The sequence below is a fragment of the Gymnoscopelus microlampas genome (genome assembly GCF_963454915.1).
Source record: "Gymnoscopelus microlampas genome assembly, chromosome: 22".
Classification (NCBI taxonomy): domain Eukaryota; kingdom Metazoa; phylum Chordata; class Actinopteri; order Myctophiformes; family Myctophidae; genus Gymnoscopelus; species Gymnoscopelus microlampas.
In genome coordinates, this window is record NC_139959.1 from 12,724,412 (window position 1) to 12,746,998 (window position 22,587).

At 40.2% G+C, this 22,587-nt stretch overlaps 2 protein-coding genes across 2 annotated transcripts in view; both read left to right on the plus strand.

Annotated features, from left to right (window-relative positions):
- Positions 1–483: 483 nt before the first annotated feature.
- Positions 484–4,856, plus strand: LOC311038703 (thiosulfate:glutathione sulfurtransferase). The gene is made up of 4 exons (XM_084048274.1): positions 484–757; positions 2,142–2,264; positions 2,860–3,022; positions 4,477–4,856. Exons 1-4 carry the CDS (start codon positions 634–636, stop codon positions 4,529–4,531), a joined length of 465 nt encoding a protein of 154 aa, XP_083904400.1. The 5' UTR covers positions 484–633; the 3' UTR covers positions 4,532–4,856.
- Positions 4,857–8,867: 4,011 nt separating this feature from the next.
- drd3 (dopamine receptor D3) overlaps positions 8,868–22,587 on the plus strand; it is a gene marked incomplete at its 3' end in the record, with an annotated part of 31,671 nt that continues 17,951 nt past the window's right edge. Inside the window, exons 1-3 of the mRNA XM_084048538.1 lie at positions 8,868–8,976; positions 15,235–15,570; positions 17,297–17,409. Of these exons, the coding sequence (XP_083904664.1) occupies positions 15,277–15,570; positions 17,297–17,409 (407 nt within the window). The 5' untranslated portion in view covers positions 8,868–8,976; positions 15,235–15,276. The remainder of the gene's footprint in view (positions 8,977–15,234; positions 15,571–17,296; positions 17,410–22,587) is intronic.

The following is a 22,587-nucleotide window of genomic DNA, read 5'->3' on the forward strand; positions in this document are numbered from 1 at the left end:
TGGAGTTGCATCATGGCAAGGTAACTACACAACCTGAACCTCTACCAAAGTGTTCTTGCCCTTTAAGAACGAGTTGATAAATCTGGGGTTGGCTTGTCTTATTATTTTCTCTCTTTTTCTCTGTATATATACACACACACAAAGCGTGTGTGTGTGTGTGTGTGTGTGTGTGTGTGTGTGTGTGTGTCACACACACTTACAGATAGTTAGAGTTTTTGGCAGAAAGCCCAGGTTTTGCTAGCCTGGTAAACCATCCCCCCTCCGGAAATCTCATTTGCATATCAAATACAAATGAGTTTTCCGGAGGGGGGGATGGTTTTCCAGGCTAAGGTTTTGCACCATTCTCTCATTTATTTTCTAACCATACTTGTGACACCTCACCACAGTCCAGAGTCCAGTTAATATACTGTAGTACTGTACTTACACCGCATGGGCCTGTCTGGATATGTAAAGCGTCCTTGGGTTCATGTAAGGTTCGTTTCTGTGAACCTTGTTAGAATTCGGCTATTTTCTTGCCAAGAAAGTAAATTATTATCAGTATTCTATTTGTACAAATATCACGTGACGTTGATTTCGGCGGTGCACAAAAGTTTCGACCTGGATTGATCCCAGTCTCCTCTGACACTTTTCAAAATGCTGTCCTTTGTGCTGTCACGTCATGTTTGTCAGACTTTTGTGAACCTCCGGTTCATCTATGGTTTGTCTGTTTTGCGGACTTTTACATCAGCATCAAAGCCTGGCCAGCCAATCGACAGTGGTAAAGATCATCCATCATTTTATAACTGTTTTTATGGCTTGAATTGTACTTGAATGGCATTCAATGATGTACTGTAATTACTTTATCTGATGGGCAGCATAACATAAGAAAGTCTCATAGGGTTACAGAAGTCACATAAATTTAGCTCAATTATGTATATTGTGCGTCGGTGCGTAGTCTGCGTACATCTGTTCCATTGACATATAGGCCTACCCACAGTGGCCCTAGACCTGTGTCATCATTGTTTGGATACACAGCTACCCTAATACAATGTATAGGAATGCGTTGGATTAGGTGTAGCCTACCAGTTATCAAGCATTGACAATAGGCCTATTGACTATTGTCAATGTTTACTCTTCGCATACCTTAATCAAATGGGCCGAAGGGGTGGCCGAGACTATGTTTTGCACCCTGTCCGCCTGTCCAGCCGCCCATTTGTCTGTCTGTGAACAGCTAATCTTCAGCATCGTAGGCCTGATCGACGTGAAACTCTGCACACAAATTGCCTGGATGCCAGAGCGGAACCTCTGCCCTGAAGTTTTCACATCAGCCTTTTATAGCGCCACTAGGAGGCCGTTTTTTGCACAAAAATCATGAACGCAGCGCCCGATTGCCGCCAAATTTTGCACGCACATTCCCACTAGGCCGAGGCCCTTTTCACATTGTCCTGTTATAGCACCACCAGGAGGCCGATCTTTGCTCAACACTTTTTTTATACGCCTACAGATTTTGTCCAAACTCCACGCAAATCGGTACACATAATCTCTAGGACCTAGTGCTCCTAGGACCTGTGTTCCAAGGAGCACTTTTTCTAGTTATTAATTTCATTAGCTGCTGCCGTCTTTACTCTGCTATGACGAGGCTTCATAGAAATGCCATGGTCCCTTCCCTTTCACTAAAATGTCCCAATGGCCTTTGAAGCCTCATGCTATTGTTGATGGAAAGGCCCAGTTTAGCCTCTCAGGACAATCGTCCTACCATCAGCAAGATATTTGTGTTTAGCATACATACACACTGCACAGTGTCCTTTTTAAACTATGGATGGTACGTTGTATAAAAGCAACTGGGTTTCCTATGGGTTCATTTTTTATTTCAGAATGTAATAACTTTTTGTAATAGCTTTTATCCAAGCAGCCTATATGTTAAGCTTCTTTTACTTTTATGATTATTGTTTTACTGTTTTCATTATCCATTCTGTGACATTCTGTTGCCATTTTTGTTAATGGCAGCTGTGAAGCACTTGCTTCATTGTTTTGATATGTGCTATATAAAGAAAGGTTATATTATTATTATTATTATTATTACCATTATTATTATTATTATTATTATTATTATTATAATGGAACCTCTCTATTTTCTCTATTCTATTGTTTGTCCCTTTCAGATTCAGAGGTGACCTATGAGCAACTGAAAACCATGTTGACGGGCCATAATATTCAGCTATTTGATGTCCGGAATCTTGATGAATTCCTGGCTGGACGTATTCCAGACTCCATTAACATCCCATGTAAGTTTCAGGACGTCTGCCCCTGTTTTCTTTGCACTCTACTTACGTTACCCTGTCATTTGTTGACTATAGGGTAAATGCCATTTAATCTGATCTTGCACTTCATTCTGGATAGGAGCATCTGTTTAAATTAGATCATTACATCTATTTGTATGCAGTTTTCCTTTTTTATAAACTGTCATTTAGGGATGGGACTATATGAAAAAAAAAAAAAATGTGATTAACGATATTGCGAAATCAAAACGTGCTTAAAACTTAAAATGGCACTTTTGTTAACCCCCAGCATCCCTATTCTGGGGGGAACGTTTGCAAAAAAATTGCCGCTGCAACACGTTGTGATCTTGTAGATTTGCTATTTTTGGTGAACGGATTTGTGTAGAGTGAAATAAGAGTGGATCAAATGCACTCTTTACCGGGTATAGAGGGTTTAAGTGGTACTGAATTTGCAGCTCAACAAAAGCTAATTCCTAGTGTATGACGCAGGACAATTTCACGATAAATTAAAATCTCCACGATACGATTATTGTGAGTGTTTGTGTGTGCCTGTCTGTGCTTGTCTTGTTTGTTTGTATGCTTGTATGCTTCTATGTTTCAGTGGGTCACCTGGAGGAATCATTGAAACTGTCCTCAGAGCACTTTGAACGGCTTTTTGAGGTGAAAGTCCCCAGGAAACACGATGACAACATAGTGTTCCATTGCCAACGAGGGAACAGGAGCATGAAAGCACTGGCTATTGCTCGTCAGCTAGGCTTTAGCAGGTAAAGAAGACTTGATTCATCTGCTACTACTAATACTATTATTGTTGCTATTGCTGTTGTTGCTATCATACAGATGTTCTCAAACTTTTTCATGTCAAGGACCCCCAAATTGGTCTTTTTTTAAAATAGCAGATGTACAAGCTCACAACACGTCGCACCACGACACGTTGTGAGACTGTGGATAGGCTATTTCCAAATAGCCAATGGGTTGAAGTGGTTACAGACCCCTGGGGGTCCCCAAACTCCACTTTGAGAACCACTGCTATAATATAGGCCTACCCAGCCATTATTTGCCCTGGGTGAGCGGAGGGATAAGCTTGCGCTCATCAGATCCCAAGGCCAGGGTTATACGGCAGCTGAGTGATCAGAGTCAGCTAAAGCTTTATCTCCCCAAGGGGTTAGCAGAAAACAGCAACCTTTGACGATTTACAGAATGGCTGGCATAATGGTGAGCCTGGCAGCTAGCAGCACCTCCGTGTTTTCAACTAGCTCCCTCCTCATGCTGTTTATGACCCTTAAATCAATAAAATCTTAAAATCTATTCTTAAACTGATAACCGCTGCAAGACCTTCACTTGTGATGGTAGGATATAACCCTCGAGCGAATAGAGATACTTTGCAGAATAAATCACTCATTTCCATTCCCATGACTTGTGGTGTAAGGAGCAGAGGACATGTATTGACCAAAAAGCTGATAAATGATATTGACTGATCTTTAACCTAATGAGCTGGGTTCCAGCCAGCCCAACTAAAGTGGATTCCATCATTCCAATCAAATTAGCAAGGCTATTGAACATCGCAAACTGTACAGTGGGCTGTCTACTGCTCTGGAACTATTAGGTGTCAATCTTTATTGGGTACTGCTGTGAAATATCAACTAAAAAAATCTATGCTGTATCTAGAATGCTGAACAGTGAAAGATTTGTTTGCTATACCTTTATTGTTAAAATCCAAGTCAAACAAAGTCAAGCTGTCCCCTCAGGCTATGGAATGTAAAACCACACAGCCTTGTGTCCGGCAGAGAGAGAGTGTCAGTGCGGAAGAATGTTTATGTTACTGCATTGCCTATATCTCACCTCAAATGTTTTCAGAATTCAGATACATGTTTTAGTGTACTGTTTTAGTTTAAAGCGAGTTTGTAATGCTGAAATCATGATTCATGATTATTCACAAGGGGTTGATGTAGTAATCACACATTACGTTTTGATTTGACAGGAAGTAACTCATTAATATTGGACTTTGAGGCACTTTTGATTCACTAAAATTTCAATTTATGACTATGGATATGCTCTAAAAATGTGAAAAATAAACTTGATTATGTGGTACTTTCAATGACTTTCAATTAGGAAAGAGCAATATGTTATGGAAAATTTTAAATGTTATTGCCTTTGAGAAAATACATTTACATTTTATTCCATGCCCTTCTCTATTATTCCATTATCTCTCGTTTCTCAGGGCAAGACATTACAAAGGAGGGTACGTTGAGTGGGCAGCCCGTGAAGGAAAGTGAATCTGCTCCCTTAATCCAGAGGACTGAAATCTGACCTATCATTTCCACTCTAAAAGTACTGCACCTTCAATTTAATGGTTGACATAAAGATCAGACAGTTTATTGATTATTGTGAAATTATGCTTCACAATTTTAGGCTAGTTAAGCACCTCAGCATTTATTAGTTCAGCTACTACATATTGAATGTTTACCCTAGACTATAGAATGATGGCATGTCTATCTTTATCCTGCTGCATGTCTAATCATTAAGACATTAACCTATATATCTTTAAAATGCGACTTATGATTCACTGTAAGAGAAGTGAATCATAACCCTAACCCCAAGAAATGTCCCTGTGTAAATCTTAAAAGTGTATTAAATTAAACTGGATGAAAATGTATTGTTTTTGTACATTGTTACGAACCATGATGGGCACTTGTATGGTGTGTGTGTGTGTGTGTGTGTGTGTGTGTGTATGTGTAAGCTAGAGCAGTGGTTCTCAACCTTTTCAGGCTGCGACTCCCCAAAATAATCATCTTTGAACTGGGGACCCCCCACCCTGACAAGCACTTGGAATTGTAGGAGTCGATGCATTACATTTTGTTTAACTCGATTCCACAGATAAATATTGTGAAAATAGCAGATCTACAAGCTCTCGCCTCGCAAGCTTGTAGATCGGCTATTTTCACAATTTTGACCCTCTTTCTGATATTATTTGACAATTTGGTCAATGTTTGACCAGTTTTACTTTTGATACAGTAATGGTGTTTTTTCTTTTCTATCTTTTTTGAGGTATTAAAAAGGCAATAGAATTCCTTAAGGTTGAGAACCACTGAGCTAGAACAGTAAGCTGCAGTGCGTGATCACGTGACCTACAAGTAGCCTACAAGTCTCAAACTAGAAAGATGCGTTTCAGATGTTGTAGTGTAGTATAAAGCAGTGGCATTTTCATGTCAAGGACCCCCAAATTGATACGTATTTGGCCACGGGCCCCCCATCTAAAAAGATGTGCCAGGGTCCAAAAATATTTTTCCAAAAATAGCAGAAGCTCACAGCCTATCACATCACGAGAGCTTGTAGATCGGCTATTTTTTTTAGCAGAATTATAAAATAGGATTTAAAATTGTTAAACTGATTTTGATGCTATCACTAATTTAGCTAGGGACCCCCTCAAGGACCCTTGGGGGTACCCGCCGCCAGACACCACTTATGAGAACCACTGGCAGAAACCCTTCAGTGGCTGCACTGCAAGCATTAGATCAATAGATGGCAGCACAGTTTAAGCAGAGCTTCACCCAGCCTTGATTGATTAATTGAATACTTTATTACCAGTTTGCAAAGACAAGCACAGGGAAGTACAGTTCAATACAAGGTCTGTTAAGAGGATTTTAAACCCAAGAAAGCATTATGGCTTGTTGTGTCCGCCAGGCCGAAAGGCATGGCGAGAGAGTATGTTTTATTTCCATTGGGGTCCTTTGTACTCAATTCATCGAAGAATTAAATTAGGTTCACATTTTCATTTCTCAACACTGTTCTTAATCTTAACCATTATTGTTGGGGTCATCTCACGGCTGACCTTCACCGCTAACCTCTGGACAAGTGTAGAGTAACTGCTCTGAACATCTGCCAATAGCTTAAGGGGTCAGCCCAAGGTCTCTGCATCCTTCCTTATGTTCCTCTGGGAACATGCATGACATGCAATGAAGATACAGACTTCCTATTTAAGTCTAAGAACGTGTATGTTCTCACGTTGACATAACTGAAATAACTAAATGAAAACTAATGAAATAACTTTCTGTTTCTTTTCTTTTTATACCAAAGTCTATGTATATTTTTAAAATCTGTTTTGTGACAAATTACATTCAGGCCTGTCAAATGCAAATTACTCAAAAGTAATGTGTGTGTGTGTGTGTGTGTGTGTGTGTGTGTGTGTGTGTGTGTGTGTGTGTGTGTGTGTGTGTGTGTGTGTGTGTGTGTGTGTGTGTGTGTGTGTGTGTGTGTGTGTGTGTGTGTGTGTGTGTGAGAGAGAGAGAGAGAGAGGTGGATTCGTTTCCATGCTTTGTAAGAGCAGCATAGTAGTGGACTATTGTGAGTTTATAAAGCAGAGGTGATTCTATATCTGTTCTGTATGCAGGGACATGGACATATTATAGACCGGGTTAATGGGGGCATGCTGTGCCCAGGGTACTTAACTACCAGGGAGCCTTGTGGCTTTGGGCCACAAGGCTCAATGACAATTTACTAAAATGTATATAGGTTAACTAACTCAAATAATCTTAAATAGTCTTACATCCCCCTGTGCAGGGACCATAAATTGTTAAACACATGATAACAATTATTTTTATTTCATTGTGACTTTCTTGTGCCTTGTAGTACCAATTGCTACACACCACTGATGTTCAACGTGCATAAATCACTGTTCTAAATGCAACCAATTGAGACTCATAATTTACTGCAGTGTTGCACAAGAAATTACGCACAATTCAATTTTATTTATACTGCTTTGGATGAGCTGAAGCCTTTGTTCCCCTCTAGTGCTATTCAATGTAATTTGGGCCAAATCTCAGCATGTACTCTACGTCTTGGGTGTTGGCCAACCCATGTGCCACAGATTAAAAAAGAAGAACAAAACGAGCGAGTAAAGATCAATTTCAGATTATACGTGGATGCTTGTTAATTATTCACTTCTCACTGAGAAGTGAATCATAAAACAAACATCCACATTATAACATATATTACAGTATCGGAAATGATCTGACTCATCATTTGAGAAGTTCTCAGTTCTCAGTTCTGCACAACTGATAAACCATGCATAATATGAGCTCTGTGTAGAAAGCAATAGCCTGGATCAAATCTCCTGTTAGCCTCAAGGACGCCTGGAGGTATTCGCATTTAACACACAGTGACACAAAATCATTACGTTTACTGGTTAGAAATGGCTCGCTGAAGCTATTTGTCGGCTGCTGTGGGGTTTATTGAACACATTTCACCACCTCCCCATTGCTGCTTGTAAATTTGAAGGACTGCTTTGCTTTGAGGTCCATATATAGGGGTGCTTTCTGTCTTCCATTCCTGAAAGATAAACATCTATAAGGTCAAGGCCATGGATGGTGGATTACAGGATGTAACTTTTCAACGATGGTAACATATTGCAGGCCATGGGCTCATATAAGCTGGGACACATTTTAAATGCTTAAAATATGAATAAAGATGGCTTTCTGTAGAGATGTTTTGAGTTGCCTAGTTTTAGGGCTTTTGGCAGTGACATTATATACTATAAGTGATTTATTCTAGACATTATTGTTTGCTTTAGCCTATCTGCATCATTAGGTTTTTACTGTCAGGTTTTTACTGCATTAGGTTTTTATTGGTGTAACATGGAGCCAGGTGGGATTACCAGTGGTGGAAAGTAACAAAGTACATTTACTTAAGTACTGTACTTAAGTACAATTGTTTGGTATTTGTACTTTATTTGAGTATTTCCAATACTTTTACTTCTACTCCACTACATCTTGGATCCAAATATTATATTTTTATTCCACTACATTTATTTGAACACTTTAGTTTGCCTATACTTTGTAGATTTTATATACTGCTCAAAGAAATGTAGGGAACACTTTCATCCCTTAATTATTTTGAGTTTTCGTGTAGTATATTTCGTCCATTTGAAAATAACCAATCTAAGCTCACAATGCATAGCAATGTGATGCATTGTGACCTTGTACATCTGCTATTTTCAAAAGATGTTTATACATCTGAAAACCTGAAATGGACATTCTGCCTAATTAGTACTTTTACTTTTGGTACTTTAAGTACATTTTGATGCCAATACTTTTGTACTTCTTACCCAAGTACAATTTGAATTCCGGACTTTTACTTGTAACAGAGTATTTCTATACTTCTTTTGATTGATTGATTGATTGAATACTTTATCAGAAGTTTGCAGAAAAAAGCACATGAAAGTACAGTTCAATACAAGGTCAGCTAATAGGAATTAAAAAAACCAAGATAAGAAAGCCCATTGGCTTGATACTGCAGCATTGATACGTTTACTTAAGTAGAAAATGTGAGCACTTTTTCCACCACTGGCCAAGTGGGATTACAGAACGATAACGGTGACGTAGGCTACAGCACGTAGCCTATGTTATTCTTTACATTTCCATAAGGATCCGGACTTGAGGAGCGCACATTCATTTCCAACAGAAAATGGTCTCTCATCCGTGGAAACTATCATCTATTTGTTTAACAGTTAGACGGAGTTAACTTTTCTCCTTCATGCGGCCAGCGCTCGGACAGCGGATCAGCGGAGAGAGAGAATTTCCTACAGAGCTCCATCCATGCCTTCGGTGCGCTTCTCCTGTGCGCACAGAGAATGAGCGCTCCTTTTATACTTTTATATAGAAATGGATTTATAACGCACCCCGTGATGGCACCTCATGAATTCCTCGCTGGAAAAGAGTAACAGGTATGGAACTTCGATATGATGGGTTTTTTATTTTGTAAATTATTGTTTGTCTTTAAATGTCACGATGAATTGAATACACGGAACAGGACCTTAATGGACACAAGCCCTGGGGGGTAAATCTGCCACCATGCCTTGTTTTTGCAAGTTTGTATTCAATCAATCAATCAATCACCACCTAATCATTCTGCATGTGTAGAAAAGGCTAGAAAGAATCATTATAATAATAAAAAGCTACAATTTTATTTTTGGGGTATACTAACTATAATAAATCCCACGTGTCTTTCTTTGGCTGACATAGCCTATGCCGTTTGGTAACTAAATTTAGCCTATTCTTGATTAGCCTACATCCTACAGCATGATTAAGTTAAACTGGAAATTGAGATTCTTGGCAAAATCTTACCGACAAACATCAACAGGAAAACAGTAATCTGGCGTTTAAACCTTTATTTGTGTCACAGACAGTCACATACAGACTTGTGTCATTGATTGTAGTGTCTATAGGTCTTGTATTCCTAGTTACCTGGTCTAGTTCATAGGTTCTATGTTTGTTGGTGCCTTTCTAACAATGTGTATTTGCCCAAATAGTACTGATGTTAAAATATAGAACAAATTAAGAAATTTGTCAAATACCTCAACATTCTAAGGATACCAAAAAAGTGTCAAATGATCAATGTTAGGATAGAAAACAGCTAAACAGTAGGCTACACTATACACAGAGATGACCATAGTCGTTATTCATACAGGCATTGTTCATGTTTTCTGATTACTGGTTAGGTGAGCATGCACAGAACATGATAAACGTCTATGCAACCACTGAAAACAATTGTTATTTTAATTGTGGCGAAAACTACAGCAGGACTACTGAGCATGTGACAGCACGGGAATGTAGTCTCACAGGCAGTGCACCTATTGCCCACTCTTCCTAGTGTCCAGTTTTCCCAGTACCCAGTCTTCCTGGTGCCCACTCTTTCCTATATAGTGCCCCATCTTCCCAAAAAGATGGTGCCCAGATTTCCCTAGTGCCCACCTTTCCTGTATTCATGTAGCTATGGTTGTGTGACTGCAGTAGGCTACCAGAGCTTTAGGCTATGAGAGTGGCAAGTGGACTTGTTGATGCTCCAGCGGCTGGTCCACTGTTTGGGGAAATCGTTTCACGCACCGGCTAGTCAACTGTTGGTGTGGATACTACTGAAGCACACATTGTGATTGTGATGTCTTGGTTGGGCGGGTTCCGGTGTCACTCCTAGAAGTTCTAGTCGTGATGGCTCCGATTTCTCCTCTTGAAGTCCTGGTCATTCAAGTGCTGACTGTCCTATGCCACTCCAGTCCCATTGTCAATCCCCTGTGCCTGTCCTGGCAGTTGAAGAAAGCTCTGGGGGGTTTCAGCCCCTTTCCCTGCCTGCCCACCTGTCTACCTGATATCTCAAGCATGTTATTGTCCCCTCTCTACAGTCCTCTCAAGTCTCTTCTTCATGGACATTGGAGCAGTCCTTAGAGAGAGAGAGAGAGAGAGAGAGAGAGAGGGGGGGGGGGTTTAGTCACAGACTTTTGTGTCATTGATTGTTGTGTTAAGGTCTTGTATTTATATGTGTGTTCCTGTCTAGTTTTCTAAGTTACATGTTTCTGGTTGCCCCAGCTGTATCTAATTTGTAATCACCCCTCATGTGTATATCAGTCTTGTTCCCCAATGAGTCCTTGATGAGTCATTGTATTGTGTCACATGTGTTAGTCTGTCTGAGATGTTCATGTGCACCTGTCTCCTGTACTAAAACACCCATTTTGTTGGGTTTTGAACACTACCCTGCCTGGCAGTCCTGCGTTTGGGTGACAATTTGCTTCATCGGGATATTCAACAGATATATGATCCAATTAACAATCGACTTCCTTTGGTATTGATGGAATCCCATTTGATTGTGATCTAATGGTAATTGTATGTGACAATGGAAACCCAGCCACCATGCAGTGTTTCTCAAACTTTTTAATGTCAATTAATGTGTATTTGGCTGTGAATGTGTAAATGTCTGTTAAGATGTTTCAAAGAATATTCCACGATTCAAGGATAAAAAAGAAAAAGCCTATGTATATAAACTGATTTCAATGCTACATTTTAGCTGGGAACCCCCTGGGACCTTCTCATGGACCCCTGGGGGTCCCCAGACCCCATTTTGAGAACCACTGATGTACACTATGTATGTACACTTCCCATTCATCCACCTTTATTATTACAATATTTGCTTCTCAAGAACTGGTGCCATTGTCACATTGAAATAATGGCAAACAGTGGAAAGTTTGTGTTTCTTACGTAGTCAATGCACAGGTACAACTGGGGCCAAACACGGTGCAGCGATTTTGTATACACTGTTTGTGTATGTGCGTGTGCACGCGCACATGTGTGCCACCACTTGCGGAGGTGGTTGCTATCAGTTAATGTGCTCTAGTCTCCCAGAACACACTGGGTCGCTGTGTAACTAACCCTCCAGAGTCCAGACAGACAGACAGACTGACAGACAGACAGTGCCCCAGAAGGCTCGCTCAGTCATTAGCCAGAGGCTCAGGAAATGTGTTACTGCTGAGGGGGACAAGATCCTAATCAAATTTGCTGCAGCCAATTTACATCGAAGTAGACTTTAGAGGAATACCATAAATAAAATGTCTCTGGATTTGAGCCAGAAACCATCGTCTGGCTCCACTGGGTCTTCCACCTTACACCCTCACCGGGGTGAATAAGATGGATCTGTTTGTTTACCATATGTTGACCCAGGCAGTCACAAACGGTGTATGGACTATTATATTAACTGGACTATAGTCAGGTGTAAGTATGGTTGGAGAATAAATGAGAGAATGGAGCAAAACCGGCATGGGCCTTCTGCAAAAAAACTCCTCAGGGTGACTTAGATGAGAGTGACAAAATAATTCAGACACTCACCCAGCTGAAACGGTGTGCTTCTCTTCAGCGAACAAAATGAATTAAATTTTCACTCAGGTCAGTGCCATTCCTGTAAAGGTCCCAATAAAGGTCTATTTCTATATATGTTCAGCAAGAGACACACACACAGCTCTCTCAGGGAATACAAGAACGCTCACCCCAAAACACACTCGCCTCAGGTCAAATCCGGCGACCTCGGAACGGTTGCCACCAGGTATTCCTAAACGTAACCTCAGTAAAACTATGCCTAAACCTAAGCTTATTCCTGAACGTAACCTCAGTAAAAACCTCCAAAGAAATGGGTTACCCTCTCAGGACGTGGTGTAGCAAATGTTTGCGAGCCGCCGCCGGTGATGGAAGAAGTATAAGATTTTGGACTTCACTAAAAGTAGCAATACCATAGTGTAAAAATGCTTTAAAGGTAAAAGTCCTGCATTCAAAGTTACTTAACTCATTGAGTGCCATTAACGTGTTTCACGTGTTTTTACCGCTATGGCGCAACGTGCCAATGACGTGTTTGACGTGTTTTTGAAAAAATAGTTTTTTTTTTTTTTTTTTAAACATGTTCAGAACCCAAGATATCATCATCTGAAGATTTGCAGCTCCATCCACTCCTTGTTCAGCGTATAACTGAAAAAGGCTGTATCTCGCTTCCTAAGCACTTTTTTTTTACTTTGAAAAAAACTCTGGCACTGGGACAAAATAATATTTTTAAAAATCTGGCAATTATGGCACTCAATTGCACTACCTAGGAGTATGTAAAAGAACAAAAACAAATAAACAAAACGTAAAACAAAAAAAAAAAAAGTTCTGGCACTCAATGAGTTAAGTCAAAGCACAAACAAAATATACTTAAAGTACAAAGGTAAAAGTACTCATTATGCAGAATGCCATTTCAGAACCATTATATCATTTTATATTGGACTATAATTATTGATCATTAACAACCACTTAAGCCCTATTGGCTATTCTACAAGCTCACAACATGTTGCATCCTGACACGTTGTGAGCTATTTTTGAAACATTTAGAAGATTATTGATTCATAATTTAATTGATTATTAATAATCTATATCAGCAAAATAACTATTAATCTGTCAAATGTGTATGTAATGGAATAATGAATGAATAATGATTCTGAGATGTAGTGGAGTTGGGACAGGATTTGACCATGCGGCACCGATTTGCAGTGACGGGATTCCCCTGCGTCAGACGATGACCCAATGAGGCGGTCTTGTCATGTCGCATACTGACGATGACGAATGATTCACGATTCAAAACCGGTATGCTACTCAAACGGCACTGAGCCAGCAGAAGCGGATTTCGCACCGCTCGGCACAGCCACTCGCTAGGGTTACGCCACGCACGAGGGTGCCTTACAGCTACAGGGCTCACGTCCGCTTCTGATGGCGCGCCTAGCTAGTGTTAAACGTGTTTTAGCTGACGTGTCAACCTATTACGAGTTGGAAATGAGAATGGCATTTCTGCATTACGTGGGTGGGACTACTGGAGCATTGAAAAACGAGAATGGGTAGTCCCATTGCAAGGTGACGCATGGTTAGATTTTGCCCCAACTTGTCACTATTGTACGATTAACGACTTCCTAAAGTCCTTCATTCATCCTCTACTAATATCTCCAAGCCAGTTCCCCTCACCTCATTGGTAGTTAAATCAATTGAGACAATTATCAAAACGCACATTATCAACTCCAGTAAGCAGGTCCTTCTGGGCCCTCTATAAGTTGTTGTTGTTGTTGTTGTTGTAAAACATATGCATGAGTCCACTTTATAGATTTCTCTTCACCCAATATGGCTGACACTGACTGAAAGAGCAGTTTAGACTGGACTCACAAACTAATTTTGGATTTTCTTATGGGCAGATCTCAAAGGGTAAGGGTAGGCAACACAATGTCAGATGTGAGTTTTACCTCTACTGGCACACCACAGGGCAGTGTACTGTCACCTTTACTGACTGAAACCCTGGACTGGCAGGATGAAGTCGAACATGGTCCAGTTCTAAATTATTTTTAACTATTTGAAATTGAGCACATCAAAAACCAAAGAGGTGATTTTAGATTTTCAATGTCATGCTTCACCACCCACTCTAGTATCAGAGGACATTGAGTTAGTGTTGGAGTATAAATGTCTTGGTCTTATTATAGATCATAAACTATACTGGGACCAATGTGCTGATGTTATTTATAAGAAGACAAACAACACCCCATTAACAGACTTTTTGTGAAGATGCAGACGCTTTGCAGCTTTGTATTATACTTTTGTATGAAACTCTTCTCTAGTGTAAAAAAGAAAAAACCTGCCTTAAACATGAAGAGTATTGATTTATTGAATACTTTATTAACAATTTGCAAAAAAAAGTATTAAGAGACCTTGAACAATAAAAGAGCTCCTGTTCTATGAAATATCTCTTGTTCTCTGTTGGAAAAGTAGTGACTATTCATTATTAACTTTTATAATAATTATGAATATTATTGTATTTCTGAGCTGAAATTAATGTAATTTCATTTCACTGATTATCCCTCTAAACCAGTGGGATTCTCCAGGAGCCAGAAGGCGCTTTCCCATTAAAATGTCTGTCCTGCCATTAATTTCAGAAAGTGTTTTGTGTGTGTGTGTGTGTGTGTGTGTGTGTGTGTGTGTGTGTGTGTGTGTGTGTGTGTGTGTGTGTGTGTGTGTGTGTGTGTGTGTGTGTGTGTGTGTGTGTGTGTGTGTGTGTGTGTGTGTGTGTGTGTGTGTGCGCACGCACGTGCATGTGTCTGTGCAAGTGTGGAGAGAGGTTAGGCAAGAGATAAAGAAAGGATTGTCCTATATGCAGTGTTGTATAGTGGCAGTGGTGCATTGCATTGCATTGCGTCCCGCCAGTCTTTTGAGCAGGAGCACACGCACGCGGCACGCACATGCACGGATGTTCACGTGCGTACCCGTGAGATCGATCGTACCCGTGAGTTTGATCAAAAACTACCTCGCGTATCGATAAGTAACCTGCCGAGTGTCAACAGTGTGAATGAATTAACATAGGAATGACCCTGGCTAGATGCATATCAATGGTTCATTGTGTGTTCTGCTAAGTACTGTGTGCTAAGGTGTGAATAGTTGTTTTTGATCGATACGCGAGGTAGACGCACTCTCACGGGTACGCACATGCACGGACGTGCATGTGTGTGCGCGTGCTCCTGCTCAAAAGACTGGTGGGACGCCGTGGTACCGCATGCAATGAGCACTGAACTACTGCCTATATGTTACATACAGTAATGTTTGTTTGGGGGAAAGGGGTTATGATGGGAAGACAAAAATCATACTCTGCTCCTCTCTGGCAGGTCTCTCCTCCGTCTCATCTCCCATGTCAGCGGGACGTCCACATGGCGATGTTTAGCAGCGCTGAGCGCTTCTGGAATGAATCCGACCGTCTCGCAGGAGATGAAGGGAACGGGAGCCTGGAGGCAGCAGGGAGTCAGGAGGACACAGAGCGTAACTACTACGCCATGCTGTACTCTCTGCTCATCCTGGCCATCGTCTTTGGGAATGTGTTGGTGTGTCTGGCTGTGCTGAGGGAGCGCTCCCTACAAACCACCACCAACTACCTGGTGGTCAGCCTGGCTGTTGCTGACCTCCTGGTGGCCTCGCTGGTCATGCCCTGGGCTGTCTACTTGGAGGTGAGGACTTCACGGCCTGCATTTCCAAAGTTTCTCATTAGGCTTGGGTCCACATTTGACAGATTAAAGATAAATTGTCACCGAGGCATTTGTCGTTGCCTAAGGCAGTGGTTCCCAAAACGGGGGTCAAATTATTATCAATTACGATATCACTGCTGTCGGGCAGAAACCTTGTATTGCCATATGTCAACTTTTTATCTTTTTTCTTTTCTTTCCGTAAATGAATCCCCTACCTCGTTGAACAACAGTTTCTGACGAAAGTACCGAAAATAGCTGATCTACCATCTCACAATGTGTCGCATCGCTACGTGTTTGTGAGCTTGTATATATTCTATTTTTTATATTTTTTGACAATTCTGAAAGTGAAAGTAGTTAAGTGTGTCTGTGGTTTTTAGAAATGCATAGAGGTTCGGACCGCTACGTGGCATTCACATCTAGAGTTCGGTACACCTACGTCGTACCGCAGATCCGACTGATATGCCCATATATGGGCGTTTCAGATGCACCCACTGGACACATGTGCAAATCGGTGTTGTTCATCATCATAATTTTTGGGGATGAATCAGTGGTGTGTTCTACCGTGTTACGCTATACACTATGTACGTAGTGTGACCTGCAGAAATATTTCATTGCCAAGCATAGCCCTCTACTAACCATTTCATCCATTGAAAACGTGCTAGCGTATCTCCACAACCACACGCCCCTGATTTATGGTACATAATGACTAACTGTTGTAGACATACTGACTGACTCATAATTACTTAATTTGCATTCAATAATTGATTTGGCCCCAAAAAAATAACGATGTGCAAAGCAAGCCAACTGCAAATCATGAGTCATTCAATACATTTGTGTTTTTATTTGAGCCAGACAAATTCCAGTGTTCTACAGACTACTCACTATTCAAGACATTTTAGGACGATGTGTCTTGCAAAATTATTTAGCTTTTCACTCTTTCCTGCGCACTTATTTAAGAACAAACTTCTGTTTTGTTGAACCCATTAGACATTGGGCACAGAATTCTAAATGCACTGGAGATATTCTTTGACTGTGTGTAAGTGTGCACACGCACACGCACACGCACACGCGCACGAGCACACGCGCGCGCGCGCACACACACACACACACACACACACACACACACACACACTAAACTAGCTAAACACACAAGGTCAAAAGGACCACTTCACCCATTTTCAACCTACTGTATCTGCATATAAATGGTCCTCACTAATGGGCGTGCGCTCCCCGTGCACCCAATATGCTTTCTGTATGGGCTTATACACTCGTATTGGAGATACTGTAGTGTACAGTTACAGTTTACAGGCAATTTATATTTTCAGTTATTAAATATACAGCATTAAACTCCCTAAAGACAAACCTGAGTGGGAGGATCTGTGTGAGATTGGCTGGGGATTGATGCGAACCTTTGTGCTGTCTTGTTCACCCAGCGTGCGTGCGTGCATGCGAGCATGCGTTGGGAGGATAGAGACAACTTGCAAATGCCATCGTTTTTACGACTCTGGGACATGTGAGGGGAGTGCGGAATATAAAGAGGGCAGGTGGCACCAGTCAAGTGAAGAACATGAGAGCACAGTCACACTTTGAAGCCTTTTGGCGTACAAGCATGCAAATGATCCACACTGCATGTCATGTGTATGTAGATTCAAAGAGAGAGGGAGGGAGGAGTTCTGTGTGGTTTGACGTGTCTGTATATCCTGTCCAGGTAGTTGGCGGTGCCTGGCTCTTCAGTCGGCTCTACTGTAACATATTTGTCACGCTGGATGTGATGATGTGTACCGCTAGCATCCTCAACCTGTGCGCCATCAGCATTGACAGGTGAGTGTGTATTCTGTATGTGTGTGTGGTGGGAGTGGGGTGGGGGGCAGAAATAATTAAACAATTAGGGTCTGAACCCTGCCCACACCTAAATCTCTTGTTCTATGACTCTTGATTATGACCTTGACATTTCACCTTTTCAACCCAAAACTTCATCGCTCTCTTTTTTTAAAAATAGATATTTCGTTGGGCTTTTTTTTTCTTACGTTTTTAGAACAGACAGGTCATTTTGGGCATCACATTACATTAAATTAGTACATTTCAAGTATCTTTAAAGGCATTGACGGCGAGTCAGAGATAAACAAACACCGCGCCTCCAGCAGTTCGTTTCCCCGACCACCAGGGGGTGACGCAGGAGGGACTTCCATAGAGCTAAGGGGACTTCTGAAGGGGCCATGCCGAAAATAGGTTGCTTTATTCGGATATAATTCGCGGAACTGCCCGCCCCTGCTGGTTCTCTGAATTTGTATTTTTAAATAGGCTCTTTCATGATAAATTGACCACATATATGAAGTTAAACAACTAAATTCTATCCAAACGCTATCTTAAAAGTAAATTCTGTGCCTCAAAAACGAAGTTTGAGAGCGTTTTAAAACCGAAAGTAAAAAGTTCACACGGACACGGACGCGCACGGACGTGCACATGCGTGCGTTAATTTACGCCCCGGACAAACATAAACAGGGAAAATACGGATTTCAGAAAGAGGACTGTGTTTCAATGCAGGAAAACACCCCAGCATCATTATATAGTGGCTGATAGAGGGGAAAAAATGCAAAATATATATATATATATATATATATATTAAATTTAGGCTTAATGTTGCCTAGAATCCCTTTAACACTCATTATATTGCTATTCAGTCCAGAGGAGAGGGATCCTTATCTAAAGCAACTTCAGTCCTTTTTTAGAAAGTTCTCAGTTTGTTTCTCCTTGATGGTAAAGTCCATGGTAGTTTGCCAGTAGATATTCCAATGATTCATTCCTAATTCTAACAGCATGGTGAAAAGGCTTCCAAATATTGCAGAAAAATAAGAAAAAAAAATTAAATACACACATAGAGAAATAAAATACAAGAAATAAAAGATACAAAAATGTACATAATATAAAATATAATTCAAGCCATGTACCTCCACACATAACACAGATTCACATACTCATACCTACATACAGATATATATTTATATATATTCGAACACCCACATTCGTTGGGCATTTTCAAGGATTTATTTGATAGCGACAATGGAGAGAGACAGGAAGTGACAGGAGAGAGATATGGGGAAGGACATGCAGCAAAGGGCCTCAGGCCAGCTGTGTAAGTACTGTGATTGTATATGAACTCTACCAGGTGAGGCATCCCCAGAAACTTCACCTCTTCGGGGCAGCCTACTGATCATCCCCACCAAGTTGCATGAATTGATGTTTACCTTGGCTTTGATTGCGAACTCTGGGCAGCATATCCCCAACCAAGTTTCATGAATATCAGTATGGGGTTATTTTTGCTAGCAGCCGGGACAGCCTAATGATCATGATTCCAACCAAGTTTCATGAATATACAAGTGTTATTTTTGTTAACAGTCGACAGCCTACTGATCACTCCCACAAAGTTTCATGAAAGTCTGATGTTGTGTTTGTAAGAACTGGAACAGCCTAGTGATCACTTTCACCTAATTAAAATCCACAGATCAGTTGTGGTGTTATTTTTGCTAGTCAGGGCAGACTAGTGATCATTCACTAATTCATGAATATCCGACTATCTGTTCTTGATTTTGGACCCAAATGTTAATCATCTCTTCAGGCAGCTAAATGATCTTCAAGCTATATGTCAGGGACCGAGTTTGTTTGGCAAGCGAGACACAGGGAGACTTGTGGATTTGTTTTGGACTTTTTTTTTATAGATGAACAAATGAGGTCAACTTATACAAACTAAACAGAACTCAACTGCATAGCATGACTGACCCAATCAAAATGAGACGATGGGAACATAATATTGGGTGATCAGTCCAATCTTAACAGAAAGGGAAATACACTGAGACATAACATTTAAACAAGCAACAATAACTACAACATAAACCAATACAACACTAACTAATATTAACTAATTAAATTACAATGCAACTGAACATCCCAAAATAAATTTTGTTCAGAAATCTAATAAATAATAATAATAATAATAATAATAATAATAATAATAATAATAATAATAATAATAATAATAATAATAATAATAATAATACATCCAATTTATATAGCACTTTTCTTGGTACTCAAAGTCACTTTACAAAACAGAACAAAAAAGTAACAACTTTATTAAGAGAACAACAGTTAAAAGGCTAAAAACGAACCAAAAAACTTCATTAAAATTAAAAGGCAGAGATGGGGAATAGAATTAGGCAGGGAATGCAAGTCTGAAAAGGTGGGTTTTGAGGGAGGCTTTGAACAGGGCAAGGGTGGGGGCGGCTTTAATGTGATGTATTAAATGTAATAAACACCCTGCCTCTCCCAGAAGGAAAAATGGTGCAGTCCAATTTCCCCATCACCTTAAGCAGATCTGAAGCAGCTGGTCCCTCTTTCCTTGGTCAGCCAATCACCTCCAGCAGCTCTCCACAGAACTGGTTACTCAAAGAAAACTAAATTGAATGCAAATTAAATAACTTCTGATAAAGCAACTTCAATAAACAGTGTGTTGTATTTACGCCGGCTCTGTGTGTAGTTATTTCAGTTTGTATGTAGTTCTGAAAAGCAATCTAAACTAAATTAGTAAACATGGGGAAAAAAGTACCATCACAAGGTATTATAGTAACAAACAAACAAACAAACCAGACTGATTCCCGTACCCTCTTCATTCCTGATGTATCCAACGGAATGAATAAGTAATTCTCTCTTGGTTGTCCTAGTCCCTCTAGTTATACCATATTTATACCATTCTCCCATGACATGAACAGTTCATGCCCTGTATGAAGTTTTCATGTGTCTAAGCCATTTCTCTTCAACCTGCGTTAACTTATAGATCTTGACAGGTGTGTGCTTGTGCAATTGCAATCTGAATTAGAGAGAAACGTGGAGAGAACATAGTGTATTTTTTACTTTACTTTTACTCCACTACAATTATTTGAAAACTTTAGTTACTATAGTTACTTTGTAGATTTGGATTATTATTACAAAACAGTCTAACGCATACATACGTCTGCAGTTCATACTCAAAATTACACATACAGGCTTTGCACTTTATATTTGTACATTTAGATAGTATTGTATAGATATAAAAAATATAAAAAATGTAGTATTAAACTTTTTTTTAATTAAATTGAAAGATTACGTTTTCAAAATACTATTTTCAACATAGTTTTGGTTCCTTGAACATCGTTTACCCCCATAAAGTATTTCATTTCCTTTCATTGCACGATTTCCCTTGATACATATCCAGCATCCATCCATCTTTACATCCATTATGAGTAACCACTTCAGCCCTATATACATTTCGGCCATTTTCAAATAGCCGATCTACGAGCCGATCTAAAATAGTTGATCTACAAGCTCACAATGCGTTGCGATGGGAAACATTGTGAGCTTGTAGATCTGCTATTTTCAAAAGACAAAAAGAAAAAACTTTAACGGGACATTCTGCATAATGAGTACTTTCAACTTTTGGTACTTTAAGTACATTTTGATAACAATACTTTTACTCAAGTAAATGTTTAATTCCGGACTTTTACTTGTAACAGAGTATTGCTACATTGCACTATTGATACTTTGAGTAAAAACATTTGAGTACTTTTTCCACCACTGCTGGTAAATTGCGTGACTATGGCATATTAACTGTACTCCACTGGTATGTTAGTACAGCCGAGTGTTGTGCATTAGTTAGCATGTTTAACCTTGATATTCTACACAGTACATCCAGTATTTACATTATGTATCTACTTGTTTTCCTCTCCGTGTTATATTTAATATTTAATACGTCTCCCCAGGGTCTCTGCGCAGTCATCACAACCTCTATATATATATATATTGTGTGTGTGTGTGTGTGTGTGTGTGTGTGTGTGTGTGTGTGTGTGTGTGTGTGTGTGTGTGTGTGTGTGTGTGTGTGTGTGTGTGTGTGTGTGTGTGTGTGAAATTAGCCGATCTACAAGCTTACAATGCCTCGCATTGCGAGGCATTGTGAGCTTGTAGTTCGGCTATTTTCACAATTTTTATCTGTGGAACCGAGTCAAACTAAATTGAGTGCCTCAACTCCTACAATTCCAAGTGCTAGTTAGGGTGGGGCGTCCCCAGTTCAAATATGATTATTTTGTGGGGTCTGAGAACTATGGGAACCCTTGTTATAATGTATGCCTCTTAGTGTGCAAGATAGTGTGCCTCCACAGGTACGTGCAAGATTGCAGAAAACTATGGCAATACTATACTGTACATTCATGGGTACAATTCACAATGAGCTGGTTCTGTACAGTGGTCTCCCTTCTCAATGGTTTTAGCGATTGATTACAACCATAGAAATACGAAATAGATAGGTATTAAACAGATGTTTCCATTCATAGCAAATCTGTGCTTCCATGTCAGACAGAGAAGACAAATTAATCAATCCATGGAGGCCTACGTGATGCGTTTGTTCACTATGAAGACGTGTTGTTGGTTATGGTATAGCAATAAGCTTCGAGTCAATGTACTGTCACAGAGTCAGACCAGAATTCGACAGCAATGTCTTGTCGGTGACAGGGATGAGTGCAGAGGTTGTCTTTAAGAGTCATTCAAGAGTTCATGTGCGTTTTGATCTGCAGCCTTTTACTATTATTATTAATTTATTCGTAGTCCTAGCTGTATCCTTTTTTGTATCTGTCCTGTCCTGTGTTTCATAACTGCGGTACTGCCATGACAACTGAACTTCATAAAGGTCTGTCTGTCTGTCTGTCTGTCTGTCTGTCTAGTTTTTCATCATATTTGTGATGTTAATGAGACATGGAGTCTGCTGTTGTACCCCTGTCTTCACCCTGTGTTTTACCCTGAGAATAGAATAATTACTCTGATGAAGCATTCATGGCAGTTGTCTACAACATAATGTCACATCTGTCCTTGGTTGATTTCCAGCACAATGGCTTTATGCTCTGAACCCTTTTCCCAGGCTTATTATACATTCGTGGCATACACATGTTTGTTGAAGAAGGCAGAGTGCTACGTTTGCTG